Source organism: Ranitomeya variabilis, chromosome 2 (genome assembly GCF_051348905.1).
Source record: "Ranitomeya variabilis isolate aRanVar5 chromosome 2, aRanVar5.hap1, whole genome shotgun sequence".
NCBI lineage: Eukaryota > Metazoa > Chordata > Amphibia > Anura > Dendrobatidae > Ranitomeya > Ranitomeya variabilis.
In genome coordinates this window covers 824,940,173-824,962,050 of record NC_135233.1, presented here as the reverse complement: position 1 = coordinate 824,962,050, position 21,878 = coordinate 824,940,173, and the positions used below count along the sequence as shown (strand labels likewise).

General features: G+C 51.0%; 1 protein-coding gene across 5 annotated transcripts in view; it reads right to left on the bottom strand.

Moving 5' to 3' along the window:
- The window catches only part of GCLC (glutamate-cysteine ligase catalytic subunit), a 98,832-nt gene extending 90,797 nt beyond the window's left edge, over positions 1 to 8,035 (bottom strand). The window contains exon 1 of one of the 5 annotated variants that reach the window (XM_077290025.1): positions 7,647 to 8,035. In XM_077290025.1, the coding sequence (XP_077146140.1) occupies positions 7,647 to 7,796 (150 nt within the window). In that variant the 5' untranslated portion in view covers positions 7,797 to 8,035. Of the gene's footprint in view, positions 1 to 7,507 lie in introns of all 5 variants that reach the window. The other 4 variants (XM_077290028.1, XM_077290027.1, XM_077290029.1 and 1 more) reach the window with 4 other exon arrangements.
- Positions 8,036 to 21,878: the final 13,843 nt, after the last annotated feature.

Sequence of the window (21,878 nt, the reverse complement as noted above, 5' to 3'; positions counted from 1 at the left end):
AGGTTCTGCAAGACTATGAACTTAAAAAAGAGCAAGTTCTTTCTGTCGTAACTGACAATGCTTCAAATGTGATAAGTACTATTAAGCTAATGAATGAGAGTAATGATGGTGACCAGCAGCTAGAAGAACATTCTGGGTCCACAGACACAGAAATGTTTGAAATAGAGGAACACAGTATTGTAACCGAGGAGCAAACTGAAGTTGCTTCAGACAAACAGCAACATGATAGTTTAGATGATCTTGTTGAAACTGTGTCAATACGTTCTTTCATTCATCACATGCGCTGTGTTGTGCATACGCCACAGCTGGCTATAAGAGACAGTCTGCAAGAAGGACATGCTGCTGCACTGATTGGCAAGGTGAGAAAATTGGCTGTTGCCAGAACCCCTAAAGTTGACTCAATTTTGAAGAGACGTGCTGGAAAAGGGGCAATTATTGAGCAAGCCACACGATGGGACAGTACTTACTTAATGATTCAGCGCTTGGTTGAACTGAAAACCTTTCTTGTAGACATGGCTAACCCTCAACTGACGCTAAATGAAAGTCAGTGGAATCAGGTGACTGAGCTGGAAAAATTGCTAGAGCACCCATTTACAGTTACTAAAAAATTACAAGCAGAGGACTTATCTCCAGGTATTTTCTTAAAGGAGTGGAAGAAACTGATGTTTCGCCTGTCCCAAAGAGGAGGGTTAATTGCAAGTGGCATTGCTACATCAATGAAACGGAGAGAGGAGCTACTATTACAAAATAACATTCTTTTGGCAGCTGTTTATGTAGACCCAATGCATCGGATTCTTCTAGATGATCAACAGCTAACTAAAGGAAAAGAAGCTCTGTTTTAAATAGCAGTAAGGATGAAAAGGTTGCAGAACAGTCAGGAGGAACAAGAAGAATTTGGTCGTCCTGCCACATCTTCACCCTCATCAACTGATGAAGAATTTAATTTCGAAAAATATTTGGATCACAAGGACCGTGCAAAGCGTTCCCGCATAGAAGAACAGTCATCCCCATCAAAGAACACAGCCAGTACATTTCAGCAGAATTTTTCATGTGCACTAAAAGAAATTGAGAAATTTGACCGTTGATCAAAAATAACAGTGCAACAAACGATTCCTCTGTATCCTGACATTGTCAGAGATGTTGCCCGAGTGGTTACGGCTTTGCCACCAACCCAAGTTAGTGTAGAGAGGTTGTTCTCTGCTCTCAAAATAATTAGATGAGATTTGAGGGCATCCATGAAGGAGGATCTGACAGAGGCAATACTTTTTCTGAGGACAAATTTATAGATTTCTTCTTATTAACTGCATAACAGTGTTTATTGCATATTTACTTACAAGAGTTTAGAAAATTTTTTAAAAGTTATTTGCTATATTCTAATTGTATTCTAAGAAATATAGTTTTTGCTCTAAGTGGTCTGATTACTTATATGATGGTGAGAAACTGAACAAGCACGATGTTAATATTTTACAACAGTAAATTGTTACGAATTGGACATTTATGAAGGAGTCGGAGCCTGATAAAATCCAGGAGTCAGAGTCGCAACTGTGGCTTACCGACTCCACAGCCCTGTCAGCAGGCACTGAGAATTCATCTCCCTGCAGGATCTGGAAGGACCCCATGGCCATCTTGGATCCAGGTGTCTGCAGGCAGGGAGAACCATAGAACACCACGATCACATCACGAAGTTCTGAGGGAAGCACGCAGGGAGCCCCCTCCCTGCACGATGCTTCTCTATGCCACCGGAACACTGATCTTGTTTGATCGCAGTGTTCCGAGGATTAAACTGCTAGGAGCGGTCTGTGACCACTTTATCTGGCCAAACAATCCAACTTCACCACCCTCATCACCTCACTATTCAACAACCCAAAACGACTTTTTGAAACCTTAAACTCCCTCCTGAAACCTAAAGAGCAGGCCCCCCATCACCAACCTCAGCGGTGAGGCTCTGGCCACTTATTTCTTAGAAAAAATCAACCTCATCCATCAGGATATCTCAGCGCAATCTCCTCAGTGCCTGGATCCCCTTCCCTGCCGCACCTCAAGCTCACTAGACATCTTCGAGCCTGTTTCAGAAGAAGTCTCCAAGCTCCTCGCTTCTGCTCGGCCTCCAACCTGCAACAGTGACCCCATTCCTTCACCTCTCCTGCAGTCTCTCTCACCAGTGGTCACCACTCCCCTGACTAAAATATTTAACCTCTCTCTTTCTTCAGGTATCTTTCCCTCCTCATTTAAACATGCCATCATAACCCCTTTACTTAAAAAGCCATCCCTGGACCAGAACTGCACTGCTAACTACAGACCTGTCTCTAACCTTTCCTTCATCTCTAAACTCCTGGAACGCTTGGTCCACTCCCGTCTAATCCGCTATCTCTCGGATAACTCTTCTCGACCCTTTACTATCTGGTTTCCGCTCTTTACACTCCACTGAAACTGCCCTCACTAAAGTCTCTAATGATCTAATAACAGCTAAATCCAAAGGTCATTGCTCTCTGCTGTTTCTCCTGGATCTATCTGCCGCATTCGACACTGGATCACCAGCTCCTTCTCACTATGCTCCGCTCCATAGGCCTCAAGGACACAGCCCTCTCCTGGTTCTCCTCCTACCTATCTGACCGCTCCTTCACTGTATCTTTTGCCAGCTCCTCTTCCTCTCCTCGTCCCCTTACTATCGGGGTTCCGCAAGGCTCAGTCCTAGGCCCCCTCCTCTTCTCTCTTTACACGGCCCCTATTGGACAAACAATCAGCAGATTTGGGTTCCAGTATCATCTCTATGCTGATGACACCCAATTATACACTTCTTCCCCTGTCATCACCCCTACCCTAATTCAAAATACCAAGGATTGTCTGTCTGCCGTCTCTAACATCATGTCCTCCCTCTACCTGAAACTAAAGCTCTCCAAAACGGAACTTCTTGTGTTTCTCCCTTCTACTAACCTCACTCTACCAAACATTGAAATTACCCTGGAGGGTTCAACCATAACTCCCAAGCAGCATGCCCGCTGTCTTGGGGTCATATTCGACTCCGAACTTTCCTTTACTCCCTACATCCGATCACTCACTCGCTCTTGTCACCTGCATCTTAAAAACATCTCCAGAATCCGACCTTTTCTCACCGTTGAAACTGCTAAGACTCTTACTGTCGCTCTTATTCATTCTCGTCTGGACTACTGCAACTTTCTTCTGATCGGTCTCCCTCTTACCAAACTTTCTCCTCTCCAATCCATCTTGAATGCTGCAGCCAGTCATATTTCTGTCCAGCCGCTTCACCGATGCCTCCATCTTGTGCCAGTCATTACACTGGCTACCCATTCGCTACAGGGTCCAGTATAAACTCATCTCTCTCACCCACAAAGCTCTCCACAGTTCTGCACCGCCTTATATCTCCTCTCATCTCTGTCTATCGCCCTACACGTACCCTCCGTTCTACAAACGACCTAAGACTAGCATCCCCCATAATCCGAACCTCACACCTCCGTCTCCAAGACTTCTCTCGTGCTGCGCCAGCTCTCTGGAATGCACTTCCCCAGACAATCAGACTGATACCTAGCCCCGACCTATTCAAGCGAGCTTTAAAAACCCATCTATTCAAACAAGCCTACCACACCAACTACTCAGTAAACTTACTTTGCCCTGTTCCCTCCTTCCAAATATTACTCTGAATCTGCACTCTACTATTCATCTGTCTCCACACCCACCATGCTCATGATAACTGCACTTGATACTTGACTATTGCACTTAAACACACGGGCTGATGACCAGATCATGCAGCTTTGTATGAAAATCCCTATGTATTATAATTGCCAGACCTGAAATAACAAGCACTTTTCACCTATTGTGTCCCCCCATTTCCTTGTAGATTGTAAGCTTGCGAGCAGGGACCTCACCCCTAATGTCACTGTTTAAATTGTCTTAACCTGTATTGAATTTATTGTTTGTACATGTCCCCGCTTAATTGTAAAGTGCTGCGGAATATGTTGGCGCTATATAAATAAAAATTATTATTATTATTACTCCTGGCAGTTAGTGGCGGGTGTTAGCTGTGAGAATTCGCTGACACCTGGCCGCGATCCCCCCATGAGCACGGCTAATGGCCTATGACTTACTATTCCGTCCATGGGAATTAAGTCCCAGGTCACAGATGGAACAATACGTTGCATGGCAGAAAGGGGTTAAAAACTTTTAAACTTTTGGCATGCTTCAATAGCCTCCATGGGAGGCTAGAAGCTGCCACAACTTGATCGGCTCTGCTACATAGAGGCGATGGTCAGATTGTCTCTATGTAACAGAATTACAGACTTGCTGTGAGCACCGACCACAGGGTGGCACTCACTGCAATCCGGCATCAACAACCATAGAGGTCTCAAAGAGACCTCTGGTTTTCATGCCGATGCACCGATGACCCCCCCGATCATGTGATGGGGGTCACTGGTGCACGCATTTCCGGCCCGATGCGCTTGTTAGATGCTGCTGTCAGAAATTGACAACGGCATTTAACTAGTTAATAGCCGCAGGCAGATCGCGATTCCGCCCACGGATATTGCGGGCACATGTCAGCTGTTCAAAACAGCAGACATGTCCTGGCTTTGAGGTGAGCTCACGGCCAGAGCCCACCTCAAGGCGCAGGATACTGACATCGGACGTACTATCCCGTCCGATGTCAGTAAGGGGTTAAATGGTAATGATATGGTCAGGTAGTGCTTGTAAAAACAAAAGAAAGACTAAAGGCCCCGTCTCACTTAGCGATTTACCAACGATCACGACCAGCGATATGACCTGGCCGTGATCGTTGGTAAGTCGCTGTGTGGTCGCTGGGGAGCTGTCACACAGACCGCTCTCCCCAGCGACCAACGATCAGGGGAACGAGTTCGGCATCGTTGAAACTGTCTTCAACGATGCCGAAGTCCCCCTGCAGCACCCGGGTAACCAGGGTAAACATCGGGTTACTAAGTGCAGGGCCGCGCTTAGTAACCCGATGTTTACCCTGGTTACCAAAAAAAACAAACAGTACATACTCGCCTTTCGGTGTCCAGGTCCCTTGCCGTCTGCTTCCTGCTCTGACTGACTGAGCCGCCGTACACTGAGAGCAGAGCGCAGCGGTGACGTCACTGCTGTGCTCTCACTTCTCACTGTACGGCCGGCAGTCAGTGAGAGCAGGAAGCAGACGGCAAGGGACCTGACGGACATCAGAAGGCGAGTATGTATTGTTTGTTTTTTTTTTACATTTACGCTGGTAACCAGGGTAAACATCGGGTTACTAAGCGCGGCCCTGCGCTTAGTAACCCGATGTTTACCCTGGTTACCAGTGAAGACATCGCTGGATCGGTGTCACACACACCGATTCAGCGATGTCAGCGGGGCCTCAACGACCAAAAAAAGGTCCAGGCCATTCTGACACGACCAGCGATCTCACAGCAGGGGCCTGATCGCTGGTACGTGTCACACATAGCGAGATCGCTATGGAGGTCGCTGTTGCGTCACAAAACTTGTGACTCAGCAGCGATCTCGCTAGCGATCTCGCTATGTGAGACGGGGCCTTAAGGACCTTAGCAATCTACTGCTTATTAAAAGTTTAAAGGGAACCTGTCAGCAGGATTGTGCACAGTAACCTACAGACAGTGTCAGGTCGGTGCCGTTGTAATGATTACAATGATACCTGGTGATGAAATCCGTCTTGTGGTTGTGTAATCTTTATTTTCAGTTTTGAGTTAATGATATGCCCGTGCTCTGGGGTCACCTACGCCTTCGCAGTAGCAGCCTTCGGTGATGCGATAGCTGCCACGGAACAGGCCGAGCCTTCTTGCTAAAGAAAAAAAATAAATACTCCTCCAAGATGGCTATCATGGAGGAGTAAACTCTTTCCCCTCTAGCAAGATGGCGCCGCCGGCGTATGTGCAATAGTAGCTACCTGTGCGGCAGGCGCCATTTTTAAACTGATTTTTTGATGAATTTAAGGATAACATGAAAAAAAATGAATTACATACACATTAAATATGTGATCATGCTGCAGCGCAGGCACCTGCCTGCAAAAGGGGTAGGGGGGTGTGTGCCCGTATATATTTTCACACTATATGCAGCTCCGGAGCGATAAAACATTACGGGGGGGAGAGAAGAGGTGATAGCGTTATATCGGTACAGCCGTGGTCACACTATACGCAGGCTCTGGAGCGATATAACATTACGGGGGGGGGGGGGGGAGAAGAGGTGATAGCGTTATATCGGTACAGCCGTGGTCACACTATACGCAGGCTCTGGAGCGATATAACATTACGGGGGGGGAGAAGAGGTGATAGCGTTATATCGGTACAGCCGTGGTCACACTATACGCAGGCTCTGGAGCGATATAACATTACGGGGGGGGGAGAGAAGAGGTGACAGCGTTATATCGGTACAGCCGTGGTCACACTATACGCAGGCTCTGGAGCGATATAACATTACGGGGGGGGGGAGAGAAGAGGTGATAGCGTTATATCGGTACAGCCGTGGTCACACTATACGCAGGCTCTGGAGTGATATAACATTACGGGGGGGGGGGGGAGAAGAGGTGATAGCGTTATATCGGTACAGCCGTGGTCACACTATACGCAGGCTCTGGAGCGATATAACATTACGGGGGGGGGGAGAAGAGGTGATAGCGTTATACCGGTACAGCCGTGGTCACACTATACGCAGGCTCTGGAGTGATATAACATTACGGGGGGGGGGGGGGAAGAAGAGGTGATAGCGTTATATCGGTACAGCCGTGGTCACACTATACGCAGGCTCTGGGGCGATATAACATTACGGGGGAGAGGTGGTAACGTTATATCGGTACAGCCGCAGTCACACTATACACAGGCTCCGGAGCGATAACACATTACGGGGGGGGGGAAGGAGGAGAGAGGTGATAACGTTATATCGGTACAGCCGTGGTCACACTATATGCAGGCTCCGGAGCGATATAACATTACAGTGGGGGGATATGATAACGTTATATCAGTACAGCCGTGGTCACACTATATGCAGGCTCCGGAGCGATATAACATTACAGTGGGGGGATATGATAGCGTTATATCAGTACAGCAGCACGGTGGCGCAGTGGTTAGCACAGCAGCCTTGCAGCGCTGGAGTCCTGGGTTCTAATCCCACCTTGGACAACATCTGCAAAGAGTTTGTATGTTCTCTCCGTGTTTGCGTGGGTTTCCTCCGGGCACTCCGGTTTCCTCCCACATTCCAAAGACATACTGATAGGGAATTTAGATTGTGAGCCCCATTGGGGACAGCGATGATAATGTGTGCAAACTGTAAAGCGCTGCGTAATATGTTAGCACTATATAAAAATAAAGATTATTATTATTATTATTAGTACAGCCGCGGTCACGCTATACACAGGCTCCGGAGCGATATAACATTACGGGGGGGAGGAGAGAGGTGATCACTTGCTATTTTGCTACTTTCAGAGGCGCATTCTCCGTGCATCTCCCGGTCGCCCCCTCCTTCCTGCCTGCACACGGCTCCCTGTTACACCTACCACACACGTGGAGGAGCCTTGTGGCAGCCGCTCGGAGGACACTGGTGACAGCACGGAATTCTCACACACGCCGCTCTCCTGCAGCCATGACTACTACACCGAGTCACATGACCACGGGCGCCCTATCAGGAGCTCTCACCTCGTCGCCCCACTTGAGCACGTCCTTCTGGCGCTCCTTCACTTTATGGTAGATGTGTAGGAACTGGGTGATGCCGTGCTGCCGCACGTGAGCCGCGTACTTCTTGGTTTCTTCCCAGCTGAGCGGGGAGCCGTGAGACAGTAACCCCATACCTGCAGCTCCCGTACGTGCCGACAATAAAGACCCCCGGAGACCGTGCGCAGAGCGGACACCGTGAACGAAGTGTTCCCCGCGCTCGCACGCCGGTCTGTCACGCCGCTCCTCCCACCGCAGTCTTGTTATTAGGAGGCGGCTGACAGACCACGTGACTCGCGCTGCCTGACTGCGCGCCACAGGCTGAGGCTCTAGTTCTCCGGCAGCGCCGCGTCACGTGGGCGGGACCTTGCGTCACTCCCCGCCGTGACTTGGCAGTTTTACTGAGGGCAGGTTAACCCCGCCGCTGCCGCACGGCTGTGTCCTGCTGTGGGTGTGATGACTGTGCAGTTCATCTCCTCTGTGGGCCTAGTTCTCGCCATGGCAGTCAGGTGCATGCAGAGGAGTCATTGGTTACTAGTCAGAGGCTAGTGGAGAGCCAGTCTGGCGCCCCAGGAACCGGAGTTGTCCACGCCACAACGCGGGCTCAGCGTGAAACTGTTTCTTGTCTAGAGTGGCCCTTCTGCACTATGGGGACCCCGGGTCGGCCCTCCGGGATCTGTCCTCACATACCGGCCTACTGCGCACAGCCGAGGAGACGCCACAGGCACGATGTATAACGGTCCTCTCCGCCACGCACCTGAGCGCTCCACTGCTCCCCACAGGTGGTGGCTTAGGCGACTTTCACACTAGCGTTAACTGCAATACGTCGCAAATGCGTCGTTTTGCCGAAAAAAACGCATCCTGCAAAAGTTCTTGCAGGATGCGTTTTTTGAGCATTGACTAACATTAGTGTGGCGCCCCTAGGGGTATTTGCCACAAAAATAGTTATTGACACCAAATACAAATACTAGAATAGCAAGACTGCACTACCATCTCCGGCCAGAAGGGGGAGCTCCAGAGACTCCCCTTGATCTAGTCTGGTCTGAGAAAAGGACTGGCAGTTGGGCTGAGGAGCTGAAAGTGAGAGGTTGTATAACTGAACTCCTAACAGCCCTATGACGGATTATAGGCCCGTAAAACCCATAGTAGGAAAAGAGGAGTAGAGAAAAAGGACATTGTGAGAACCGGGTAGCAATAATCACTACCCAGAATAGGCGCAGAGACGGATACCGGATCCGTGGCTATATTTATTATATATAATACAGCAACCGGAAGGACGTGAGGTGATATCAGCTTCACCAGGGTAAGACGCAGCAACAGACACAGAGTTCAGCGGTACTCCCAGAGGAGGTAAGCCGACAAAAAAGGACTTGGGTTGTCCGTCGAACCAGAGCATAGAAGAGACAGATTGGGCCGGCAGCCAGTTCACATACAGCAGCAGGGCCATACAGAAGCTGCGCATAATAAGAGGTGGAAATCCTGACAGGGTCAAAGTAATTTCAGAGTTCTTATACAGACTCCGGTGACAGTGTTGGTCACAAATCCCTTTTTGTTGAAGTAAACTGGTTAAACATTTCAGCGCCTCAGTCTTTCATTTTGAACAATAGCCATCAATCCAGGATCGGGGTCATCACAGCTGAGAGGACCTGCTGCTGATCAAGTAAGTGTCTGTTCCTTCATGATATCCCTTATACTGTACATCGCCTGAGGCCACAGCACCTGGTCAAGCCACTAGTGACATCGCCCTCAAGAGACGGACCTCATTGATCTGGTGCTGGGTACCTCGGTCTCCCGGGCGTCACAACAGCGACGCATTGCCACACGTCGCAACCGTCGTGCGACAGTTGCGCCGTGTTGTGGCGGACCGTCGGGACCAAAAAAACGTTACATGTAACGTTTTTTGCTCCCGACGGTCCGCTTTTTCCGACCGCGCATGCGCGGCCGGAACTCCGCCCCCACCTCCCCACACTTCCCCGCACCTCACAATGGGGCAGCGGATGCGCTGGAAAAATGCATCCGCTGCCCCCGTTGTGCAGCGGAGACAGCGCTAGCGTCGGGGACCTCAGCCCGACGCACTGCGACGGACCGAGCCCGACGCTAGTGTGAAAGAAGCCTTAGGCTACTTTCACATTAGCGTCGTTCGACGCACGTTGCAATGCGTCGTTTTGGAGAAAAAAAGCATCCTGCAAAGTTGCCAGCAGGATGCATTTTTTCTCCTTAGACTTTCATTAGTGCCACACGTCGCATCCATCATTTGACGGATGCGTCGTGTTTTAGCGGACCGTCGGCACAAAAAAAGTTCCATGTAACTTTTTGTGCAGCGAGTCTGCCATTTTCGACTGCGGAAGTGCTGCCGAAACTCCGCCCTCTCCTCCCCGGACCTCACAATGGGCAGCGGATGCGTTGTAAAACTGTATCCGCTGCCCACGTTGAGCTACATTAACACACTATCTGTCGGGCTGACGGTTTGCGACAGCCCATACTGACGGACTAGTGTGAAAGTAGCCTTATCTGCATGGACACGACACTGTCGCTGTAGGGAGATGGACTATAATAATCTATAATATAACGCTGGGAGCGTCACTCTGTCCGAAGCCTTTATAGACTGCGCAAGCGCCGGCGCAGTCTGGACCCCACAGAGCGACGCTCCCAGGAGATCGCGGTATGCGTAAGCGCTGAACGCACACCGCGATCTCCAACAGAGAAACAGGGACGAGCCAGGAGGCGGAGGGTGAGTATACTTACCTGTCCCGTTCCACCGACGCCATTCCGGGCCATGAATATCCCCCTGCTCCCGGAATCGGCGCCTGCGCAGTCCGCGCTTTCCGGCGCCATTTTCTTGAAGACACATTGCAGTGTGTCTTCAAGAAGATGGCGCCAGAAAGCGCGGACTGCGCAGGCACCTTTTCCGGCACCAGGAGGACACAGAAAATCTGTCCTCCTGGTGCCGGAAAAGGCGCCTGCGCAGTCCGCGCTTTCCAGCGCCATTTTCTTGAAGACACACTGCAATGTGTCTTCAAGAAAATGGCGCCGGAAAGCGCGGACTGCGCAGGCGCCGATTCCGGGAGCAGGGGGATATTCATGGCCCGGAATGGCGTCGGTGGAACGGGACAGGTAAGTATACTCACCCTCCGCAAGTAACAAATTGCTGTGCCATGAGGCTGTGGCACTTCATGCCACAGCTATTTGTTACCTACGCCACTTACGTCCACACCCACCACAGCCACGCACAGCCGCCGCACCCAGCACAGCCGCCGCACCCAGCACAGCCACGCACAGCCGCCGCACCCAGCACAGCCACCGCACCCAGTACAGCCACGCACAGCCGCCCACAGCCACGCACAGCCGCCCACAGCAACGCACAGCCGCAGCACCCAGCACAGCCGCCGCACCCAGCACAGTAACGCACAGCCGCTGCACCCAGCACAGCCGCCGCACTCAGCACAGCCGCCGCACCCAGCACAGCCACGCACAGCCGCCCACAGCCACACACAGCCGCCGCACCCAGCACAGCCACCCACAGCCGCCGCACCCACCACAGCCACCGCACCCAGCACAGCCACGCACAGCCGCCGCACCCAGCACAGCCGCCGCACCCAGCACAGCCACACACAGCCGCCCACAGCCGCCGCACCCAGCACAGCCACCCACAGCCGCCGCACCCACCACAGCCACCGCACCCAGCACAGCCGCCGCACCCAGCACAGCCGCCGCACCCAGCACAGCCGCTGCACCCAGCACAGCCGCCGCACCCAGCACAGCCGCTGCACCCAGCACAGCCACCGCACCCAGCACAGCCACGCACAGCCGCCCACAGCTACGCACAGCCGCCCACAGCCGCCGCACCCAGCACAGCCACCGCACCCAGCACAGCCGTCCACAGCCGCCGCACCCAGCACAGCCGCCGCACCCAGCACAGCCGTCGCACCCAGCACAGCCGTCCACAGCCGCCGCACCCAGCACAGCCACCCACAGCAGCCCGCACCCAGCACAGCCGCGCCACATACAGCCGCCCGCACTCAGCACAGCCGCCGCACTCAGCACAGCCACCGCACCCAGCACAGCCGCCCACAGCCACGCACAGCCGCCTACAGCCACGCACAGCCGCCGCACCCAGCACAGCCGCCGCACCCAGCACAGCCGCCGCACCCAGCACAGCCGCTGCACCCAGCACAGCCACCGCACCCAGCACAGCCGTCCACAGCCGCCGCACCCAGCACAGCCACGCACAGCCGCCCACAGCCACGCACAGCCGCCTAGAGCCACGCACAGCCGCTGCACCCAGCACAGCCACACACAGCCACCCACAGCCGCCGCACCCAGCACAGCCACGCACAGCCGCCGCACCCAGCGCAGCCGCCGCACCCAGCACAGCCACGCACAGCCGCCGCACCCAGCACAGCCGCCGCACCCAGCACAGCCACCGCACCCAGCACAGCCACGCACAGCCGCCCACAGCAACGCACAGCCGCCGCACCCAGCACAGCCACGCACAGCCGCCCACAGCCACGCACAGCCGCCTAGAGCCACGCACAGCCGCTGCACCCAGCACAGCCACGCACAGCCACCCACAGCCGCCGCACCCAGCACAGCCACGCACAGCCGCCGCACCCAGCGCAGCCGCCGCACCCAGCACAGCCACGCACAGCCGCCGCACCCAGCACAGCCGCCGCACCCAGCACAGCCACCGCACCCAGCACAGCCACGCACAGCCGCCCACAGCCACGCACAGCCGCCCACAGCCACGCACAGCCGCCGCACCCAGCACAGCCGCTGCACCCAGCACAGCCACCGCACCCAGCACAGCCGTCCACAGCCGCCGCACCCAGCACAGCCACGCACAGCCGCCTAGAGCCACGCACAGCCGCTGCACCCAGCACAGCCACCCACAGCCGCCGCACCCAGCACAGCCGCCGCACCCAGCACAGCCGCCGCACCCAGCACAGCCGTCCACAGCCGCCGCACCCAGCACAGCCACGCACAGCCGCCCACAGCCACGCACAGCCGCCTAGAGCCACGCACAGCCGCTGCACCCAGCACAGCCACGCACAGCCACCCACAGCCGCCGCACCCAGCACAGCCACGCACAGCCGCCGCACCCAGCGCAGCCGCCGCACCCAGCACAGCCGCCGCACCCAGCACAGCCGCCGCACCCAGCACAGCCACCGCACCCAGCACAGCCACGCACAGCCGCCCACAGCCACGCACAGCCGCCCACAGCAACGCACAGCCGCCGCACCCAGCACAGCCGCCGCACCCAGCACAGCCACGCACAGCCGCTGCACCCAGCACAGCCGCCGCACTCAGCACAGCCGCCGCACCCAGCACAGCCACGCACAGCCGCCCACAGCCACACACAGCCGCCGCACCCAGCACAGCCACCCACAGCCGCCGCACCCACCACAGCCACCGCACCCAGCACAGCCACGCACAGCCGCCGCACCCAGCACAGCCGCCGCACCCAGCACAGCCGCCCACAGCCGCCGCACCCAGCACAGCCACCCACAGCCGCCGCACCCACCACAGCCACCGCACCCAGCACAGCCGCCGCACCCAGCACAGCCGCCGCACCCAGCACAGCCGCCGCACCCAGCACAGCCACCGCACCCAGCACAGCCACGCACAGCCGCCCACAGCTACGCACAGCCACACACAGCCGCCGCACACAGCACAGCCACCGCACCCAGCACAGCCGTCCACAGCCGCCGCACCCAGCACAGCCGCCGCACCCAGCACAGCCGTCCACAGCCGCCGCACCCAGCACAGCCACCCACAGCAGCCCGCACCCAGCACAGCCGCGCCACATACAGCCGCCCGCATTCAGCACAGCCGCCGCACTCAGCACAGCCACCGCACCCAGCACAGCCGCCCACAGCCACGCACAGCCGCCTACAGCCACGCACAGCCGCCGCACCCAGCACAGCCGCCGCACCCAGCACAGCCGCCGCACCCAGCACAGCCACCGCACCCAGCACAGCCGTCCACAGCCGCCGCACCCAGCACAGCCACGCACAGCCGCCCACAGCCGCCTAGAGCCACGCACAGCCGCTGCACCCAGCACAGCCACACACAGCCACCCACAGCCGCCGCACCCAGCACAGCCGCCGCACCCAGCACAGCCGCCGCACCCAGCACAGCCGTCCACAGCCGCCGCACCCAGCACAGCCACGCACAGCCGCCCACAGCCACGCACAGCCGCCTAGAGCCACGCACAGCCGCTGCACCCAGCACAGCCACGCACAGCCACCCACAGCCGCCGCACCCAGCACAGCCACGCACAGCCGCCGCACCCAGCGCAGCCGCCGCACCCAGCACAGCCGCCCACAGCCGCCGCCCACAGCCACACACAGCCGCTGCACCCAGCACAGCCACCCACAGCCGCCCGCACCCAGCAGCGCCACGCACAGCCGCCCGCACTCAGCACAGCCGCCCGCACTCAGCACAGCCGCCCGCACTCAGCACAGCCGCCCGCACTCAGCACAGCCGCCCGCACTCAGCACAGCCGCCCGCACTCAGCACAGCCGCCCGCACTCCGCACAGCCGCCTGCACTCCGCACAGCCGCCCACAATGATGGGGGCGCAGGATGGAGCAGCACGTGATAGGATGGGGGCGCAGGATGGGAGCACATGACAGGATGGGGATGCAGGATGGAGCAGCACATGACACGGTGGAGCAGCACATGACAGGATGGGGCGCAGGATGGAGCAGCACATGACACGGTGGAGCAGCACATGACAGGATGGGGATGCAGGATGGAGCAGCACATGACACGGTGGAGCAGCACATGACAGGATGGGGGCGCAGGATGGAGCAGCACATGACAGGATGGGAGAGCAAGATGGGAGCAGCACATACCAGGATGGAGACCATATACCAATATAAATGCTCGCCACCCGGGCGTAGAACGGGTTCAATAGCTAGTATTATATAATGTTTAATGTGGATTGTTCTGTGCGTTGACAACGGTAGTGAGAGTTAGCGATTGGGACTAGCCCAGTGTGGGGGGGCTATGGAGAAGGGACAGAGTGAGATAGTGGATAGTGCCCAGTGTGCGTAGAAAGCAGTGCCGCCTGTCGTGGGTGTCCCTAACGTGAGAGGAGACCGTCAGAGAGGATAGCGAGATCCTAGTGAAAGGAAGGAGAGAAGTAACAGAAAAAAGAGTGATTGATCGGAGATAGGTCCTGGGAGAGGACACCTAGCATTATGGCCGGAAGGCAACAGGGCCGAGTGCAGATACAGGTGCTTCTCACAAAATTAGAATATCATAAAAAAAAGTTAATATATTTCAGTTCTTCAATACAAAAAGTGAAACTCATATTATTATGGAGTCATTACAAACAGTGATCTATTTCAAGTGTTTATTCGTGTTAATGTTGATGATTGTGGCTTACAGCCAATGAAAACCCAAAAGTCATTTCCTCAGTACATTAGAATACTTTGTAACAGCAGCTTGGAAAATGATTTTAAAATCCCAAATGTTGGCCTACTGAAATGTATGTTCATTAGATGCACTCAATGCTTGGTCGGGGCTCCTTTTGCATCAGTTATTGCATCAATGTGTCATGGCATGGAGGCGATCAGTCTGTGGTACTGCTGAGGTGTTATGGAAGCCCAGGTTGCTTTGATAGCAGCCTTCAGCTCGTCTGCGTTTTTGGGTCTGGTGTCTCTCATCTTCCTCTTGACAATACCCCATAGATTCTTTATGGAATAAAGTCAGTTTGTTGGACAATTAAGCACAGTCATACTGTTGTTTTTAAACCAGGTATTGGTACTTTTGGCAGTGTGGACAGGTGCCAAGTCCTGCTGGAGAATGAAATTTCCATCTCCAAAAAACTTGTAAGCAGTAGAAAGCATGAAATGCTCTAAAATTTCCTGGTAGATGGCTGTGCTCACTATGGTCTTGATGAAACACAGAGGACTTACACCAGCAGATGACATGGCTCCCCAAACCATCACTGATTGTGGAAACTTCACACTAGACCTCAAGCAGCTTGGATTGTGTGCCTCTACATTCTTCCTCCAGACTCTGGGACCTTGATTTCCAAATGAAATGCAAAATTTACTTCCATCTGAAAACAACACCTTGGACCAATGCGCAACTGTCCAGTTAATTTTCTCCTTGGTCCAGGTAAGATGCTTCTGGCGCTGTCTATTGGTCATGAGTGGCTTTAAACAAGGAATGTGACTTTTGTAGCCCATGTCCTGGATACGTCTGTGTGTGGTGGCTCTTGAAGAAATGACTCCGGCAGCAGTCCACTCCTTGTGAATCTCCCTCACATTTTTTAATGGCCTTTTCTTAAAAATCCTTTCAAAGCTGCTGTTATCCCGGTTGCTTGTGCACCTTTTTGTACCACACCTTTTCCTTCCTCTCAATTTTCCATTAATATGCCTGGATACAGCACTCTGTGAACAGCCGGCTTCTTAAGCAATGACCTTTTGTGGCTTACCCTCCTTGTGGAGTGTGTCAAGTCTTCCCCATGATTGTGGAGCCTACTGAAACAGACTAAGGGACCTTTTTAAATGCTTTGGAAGCCTTTGCACGTGTTTGTTACTTATTCTAATTTACTGAGTGACTTTTGTGTTTTCATTAGCTGTAAGCCATAATCATCAACACTAACAGAAATCAACACTTGAAATGGATCACTCTATTTGTAATTACTATATAATATACAGTACAGAGCAAAAGTTTGGACACACCTCATTTAAAGATTTTTCTGTATTTTCATGACTATGAAAATTGTAAATTCACACTGAAGGTATCAAAACTATGAATTAACACATGTGGAGTTATACACTTAACAAAAAAGTACGCAACAACTGAAAATATGTCTTATATTCTAGGTTCTTCAAAGTAGCCACCTTTTGCTTTGTTGACTGCTTTGCACACTTTTAGAATTGAGAGTCCTCAGTGGTTAATACCTTTTAATGGCTAACTGAAAAGATGGTAACAAATTGCAAGCTTTCGAGACAACATACGTATCTTCATTAGGCAAAGACTAAAACAAATTCTGAAGAATCACATATTTATGCACAACATAGTATAGAAAAAAAAAAAAAAAAGGGAAAAAAAACCATGGATAAGCCAGGTGACATGAAGCAGAATTACCATTCTGAGGGAGACACCTGGGGGAGACAGGGCAGAAACTGAGAACAAGGATGAACTCTCACCGCCATGCAATAAGAGAAAAAAGAATGGATATACCTGTGGCAATACATTTCTGTCTCCCAAATCATAACATTATGGACATGAAATTACTTGTACTAAAAGGTAACTTCAAATCGCAGAAAGACAGGAGAGTCTGGGAATATAAACTGATGACGACCTTTGACACTCTAACTGCAGGAATGAATGTGTCACATGGATTTATGTCTTTTTACATCAACTAATGAACTTGCCCATCAGACCATGTGGGGTCATCACAACAGAGACCCTAATCACAGGACAATAAAACAATCCTTATCTAAGAATTGGCCCAATATTTATGGACATAACTGTTTATCACCCATGGTAATTCTGCTTCATGTCATCTGGCTTAGCCATGGTTTTTTTCCCCTCTTTTTTTTTTTTCTATACTATGTTGTGCATAAATATGTGATTCTTCAGAATTTGTATTAGTCTTTGCCTGATGAAGAGACGTATGTTGTCTCGAAAGCTTGCAATTTGTTACCATCTTTTCAGTTAGCCATTAAAAGGTATCAACCACTGAGGACTCTCAATTTTAAATATTTTTCTATCTACTGGCTAACACGGTACCAAGATATAGTTCTTTCTTGCACACTTTTGGCATTCTCTTGATGAGCTTCAAGAGGTAGTCACCGGAAATGTTCTTCCAACAATCTTGAAGGAGTTCCCAGAGATGCGTAGCACTTGTTGGCCTTTTTCCCTTCACTCTGCGGTCCAGCTCACCCCAAACCATCTCGATTGGGTTCAGGTCTGGTGACTGTGGAGGCCAGGTCATCTGGCGTAGCACCCCATCACTCTCCCTCTTGGTCAAATAGCCCTTACAAAGCCTGAAGGTGTTTTGGGGTCATTGTCCTGTTGACAAATAAATGATGGTCCAACTAAACGCAAACCGGATGGAATAGCATGCCACTGCAAGATGCTGTGGTAGCCATGCTGGTTCAGTATGCCTTCAATTTTGAATAAATCCCCAACAGTGTCACCAGCAAAGCACCCCCACACCATCACACCTCCTCCTTCATGCTTCACGGTGGGAACCAGGCATGTAGAATCCATCCATTCACCTTTTCTGCGTCGCACAAAGACACGGTGGTTGGAACCAAAGATCTCAAATTTGGACTCCAGACCAAAGCACAGATTTCCACTGGTCTAATGTCCATTCATTGTGTTCTTTAGCCCAAACAAGTCTCTTCTGCTTGTTGCCTATCCTTAGCAGTGGTTTCCTAGCAGCTATTTTACCATGAAGGCCTGCTGCACAAAGTCTCCTCTTAAGGCCGGAGTCACACTAGACCATAATACAGCCGAGTGCAATGCGATAAAAAAATCACATAGCACTCGGCCCAATGTTAAGCTATGGGGCAGCTCCTATTATCCGTTGTTTTCTCAGCCGTATTCAGGATCAGAGTGAAATCGCAGCATGCTGCGATTGTCAGCGTATCTCGGCCGAGAATCGCCAATGAAAGTCTATGGGGGTGAGAAAAAAAATCGGATTGCACACGGACCATCAGTGTGACTTGCGAGAAATACGCACCGGTGTTCTATAGAAAAGCTGGCAATTCAGCGCAGTGTCACACTGACAGAATAGAATAGAGAAAATGAATGTCTACACATTATCTCTATCTCTGTGAGACATATATATATACATATATTTATAGTTCATATAGCGCTAGATAGCAGAAAAGCCGGTAATTCAATTGCCGGCTTTTGCTATCTCCTTCCCAAACCCGACATGATATGAGACATGGTTTACATACAGTAAACCATTTCATATCCCTTATTTTATTACATATTCCGGACTACTAATGTTAGAAGTGTATGTGTGCAAAATTTGGGGACTCTTAACCCTTTATTTTAACAGCTAATCGCGGAAAAAAACTGGCGTGGGCTCCCGTGCAATTTTCTCCGCCAGAGTGATAAAGCCAGTGACTGAGGGCAGATATTAATAGCCTAGAGAGATACCATGGTTATTGGACCCCCCCCTGACTAAAAACATCTGCCCCAGCCACCCCAGAAAAGGCACATCTGGAAGAATTTTTCATCTGGAGAAAAGATTCAGAAAAATTCCCACGCTCGAGTTCATATGAGTTTATGCAAGCAGGGGGCGCAGCACCGCAAGTCTAGGTAACTACGTTCCCCTGCTTCCATTCATTCCCCAACGTTTACAGGCAGGAGCACAGCTGCATTAGCAGAGCTCCTGCTTGTAAATTAACCCCTTCAGATGGATTTACATCGTGGGACATGACTGAATGACGAAAGGTATGGGATACTGTTGTTTTTTATTTTAACTTTGTTTTAGGTGACAAGGGTCTTCAATTGGATTGAGAGTATAATAAACTATTACAACACCCTGTGTCTTTATTTCATTAAAATAATTTTCCCTAATGTGTGTGTGTGTTTTATTAACCATTTACTACTATTGGATTAATAATGGATAGGTGTCTTATTGACACCTCTCCATTAACCTGGCTTAATGTCACCTTACAATAGCAAGGTGACATTAACCCTTCATTACCCCATATCCCACCGCTACACGGGAGTGGGAATAGAGTGGCCAAGTGCCAGAATAGGTGCATCTTCTAGATGTGCCTCTTCTGGGGTGGCTGGGGGCAGATGTTTTTAGCCAGGGGGTCCAATAACCATGGTACCTCCCTAGGCTATTAATATATGCCCTTAGTCACTGGCTTTACCACTCTGGCGGAGAAAATTGGCGGGAGCCCACGCCAGTTTTTTCTGTGATTTAACCCTTTATTTTAACAGCTAGAGTCCCCAAATTTTGCACACATACACTTCTAACATTAGTAGTCCGGAATATGTAATAAAATAAGGGATATGAAATGGTTTACTGTATGTAAACCATGTCTCATATCATGTCGGGTTTGTGAAGGAGATAGGAAAAGCCGGCAATTGAATTACCGGCTTTTCTGCTATCTAGCGCTATATGAAATATAAATATATATGTGTCTCACTGACATTATATATATATATATATTAGACTGTATATATGTTTTAACTAATATTTGAGGCCATGGATCCATTCTATGTCCGTTTTGCAAGCCGGTGAGAAAATATCGTCGTACGGATGTCATACGGATGACACACGGATAATTTGATGCGAGGAAATCGCATCCTCGCACTGCACATGGATCACTGTTTTGCAAACATTTGTGCAATTCTCGTCTGTGTAAAACGGACCGTATTTTTATACGTTGTGTGTGTCCCCGGCCTAACAGTTGTTGTAGAGATGTGTCTGCTGCTAGAACGCTGTGTGGCATTGACCTGGTTTCTAATCTGAGCTGCTGTTAACCTGCGATTTCTGAGGCTGGTGACTCGGATAAACTTATCCTCAGAAGCAGAGGTGACTCTTGGTCTTCCTTTCCTGGGGCGGCCCTCATGTGAGCCAGTTTCTTTGTAGCTCTTGATGGTTTTTGCCACTGCACTTGGGGACACTTTCAAAGTTTTCCCAATTTTTTGGACTGATTGACCTTCATTTCTTAAATTAATGATGACCACTCGTTTTTCTTTACTTAGAATTTGTATTATGGCAAGAAAAAAGCAGCTAACAGTCTATTCAGTAGGACTTTCAGCTATGAATCCACCAGACTTCTGCACAACAGAACTGATGGTCCCAACACCATTTATAAGGCAATAAATCCCATTTATTAAACCTGACGGCACACCTGTGAAGTGAAAACCATTCCCAGTGACTACCTCTTGAAGCTCATCAAGAGAATGCCAAGAGTGTGCAATGCAGTCATCAAAGCAAAAGGTGGCTACTTTGAAGAACCTAGAATATAAAAGACATAATTTCAGTTGTTTCACACTTTTTTGTTAAGTATATAATTCCACATGTGTTAATTCATAGTTTTGTTGCCTTCAGTGTGAATGTTCAATTTTCATAGTCCTGAAAATACAGAAAAATCTTTAAATGAGGTGTGTCCAAACTTATGCTCTGTACTGTATGAATTTCACTTTTTGTATTGAAGAATTGAAATAATTAACTTTTTTATATTCTAATTTTGTGAGAAGCACTTGTAAGTACCAGCCATTCTGGGAAAGAAGATGAAGAACTGCCGGTTGAGAATAGGAGTCTCGCTAAGTGGATTGTAGCACTGAGCCAGGCTGTGGTGAAGTAGAGACGAATGGTGAAGATTGAGGACAAGCAAGTAAAGAGGAAAGAATTGGAGCTGTGTGTGGGAAAATGCTCCATATTGTGAAGGAAGCTGTATACCCACTATCTACTGTATATAGCCCCCAAGTTAGCATTCAGTAAAAAGGTTAATTTTTCACTGGTAATCTCCATCATTAAACTGTTTAACATCCCAGTCATCATTAACCAGTGGCCTACGCGGGCGTAGCATCCTCACATCACAAGACCACGCACCCACCTGGACCCCCACTTTCAAGTAACGTACTGAGGCACAAGAGTTGAGCACCTCACCCACAGGTACCGCCCCATGCCACGTTACAGGGCCTGTGTTAGTAGATTTGGACAACTCCATTGTGAAGTGAACCTGCCAGGTTACCTAAGGCTAAGTGCATATGGGGATTGTTGGAGCAGGTTCACTTCAAACAACCCCTGAATAATCAATTAAAAGACTCTTCCTTGCCATTTCTGCTGTAAAACCACTTTGCTGTGTTGAAAAATGCCTGGTGGGAGAAGAGAAACTGCATGTCACCTTCCCAAAGCTGCTCCTCCTGGGAAATGCTCCAACCCTGGCACTGTAAAGTAAAAAATCTGCCAAAAAAAAGGAGGACTCTTCCAAATCTCTTCAAAACTGTTGCAAGAAAGACTTCGTCTATGTTCACATGTTGCGTTTTTGCTGCATTTTTTATGCAAAATTTAAGCACCAGCAAAGTCTATGAGTTCTCAGAAATCTCATGCACACACATCGGGTTTATTTTCCTGACGGATTTGGAAAACTGCAGCATGTCACTTCTTTCAGCGATTTTTCAATAAAAAGCAAAACCTGCTTTTTGTAAGCAGCTTCTTTAATGACACGAGAGCGGGTTTTGCCTGCAGGATAAACCGCAGCAA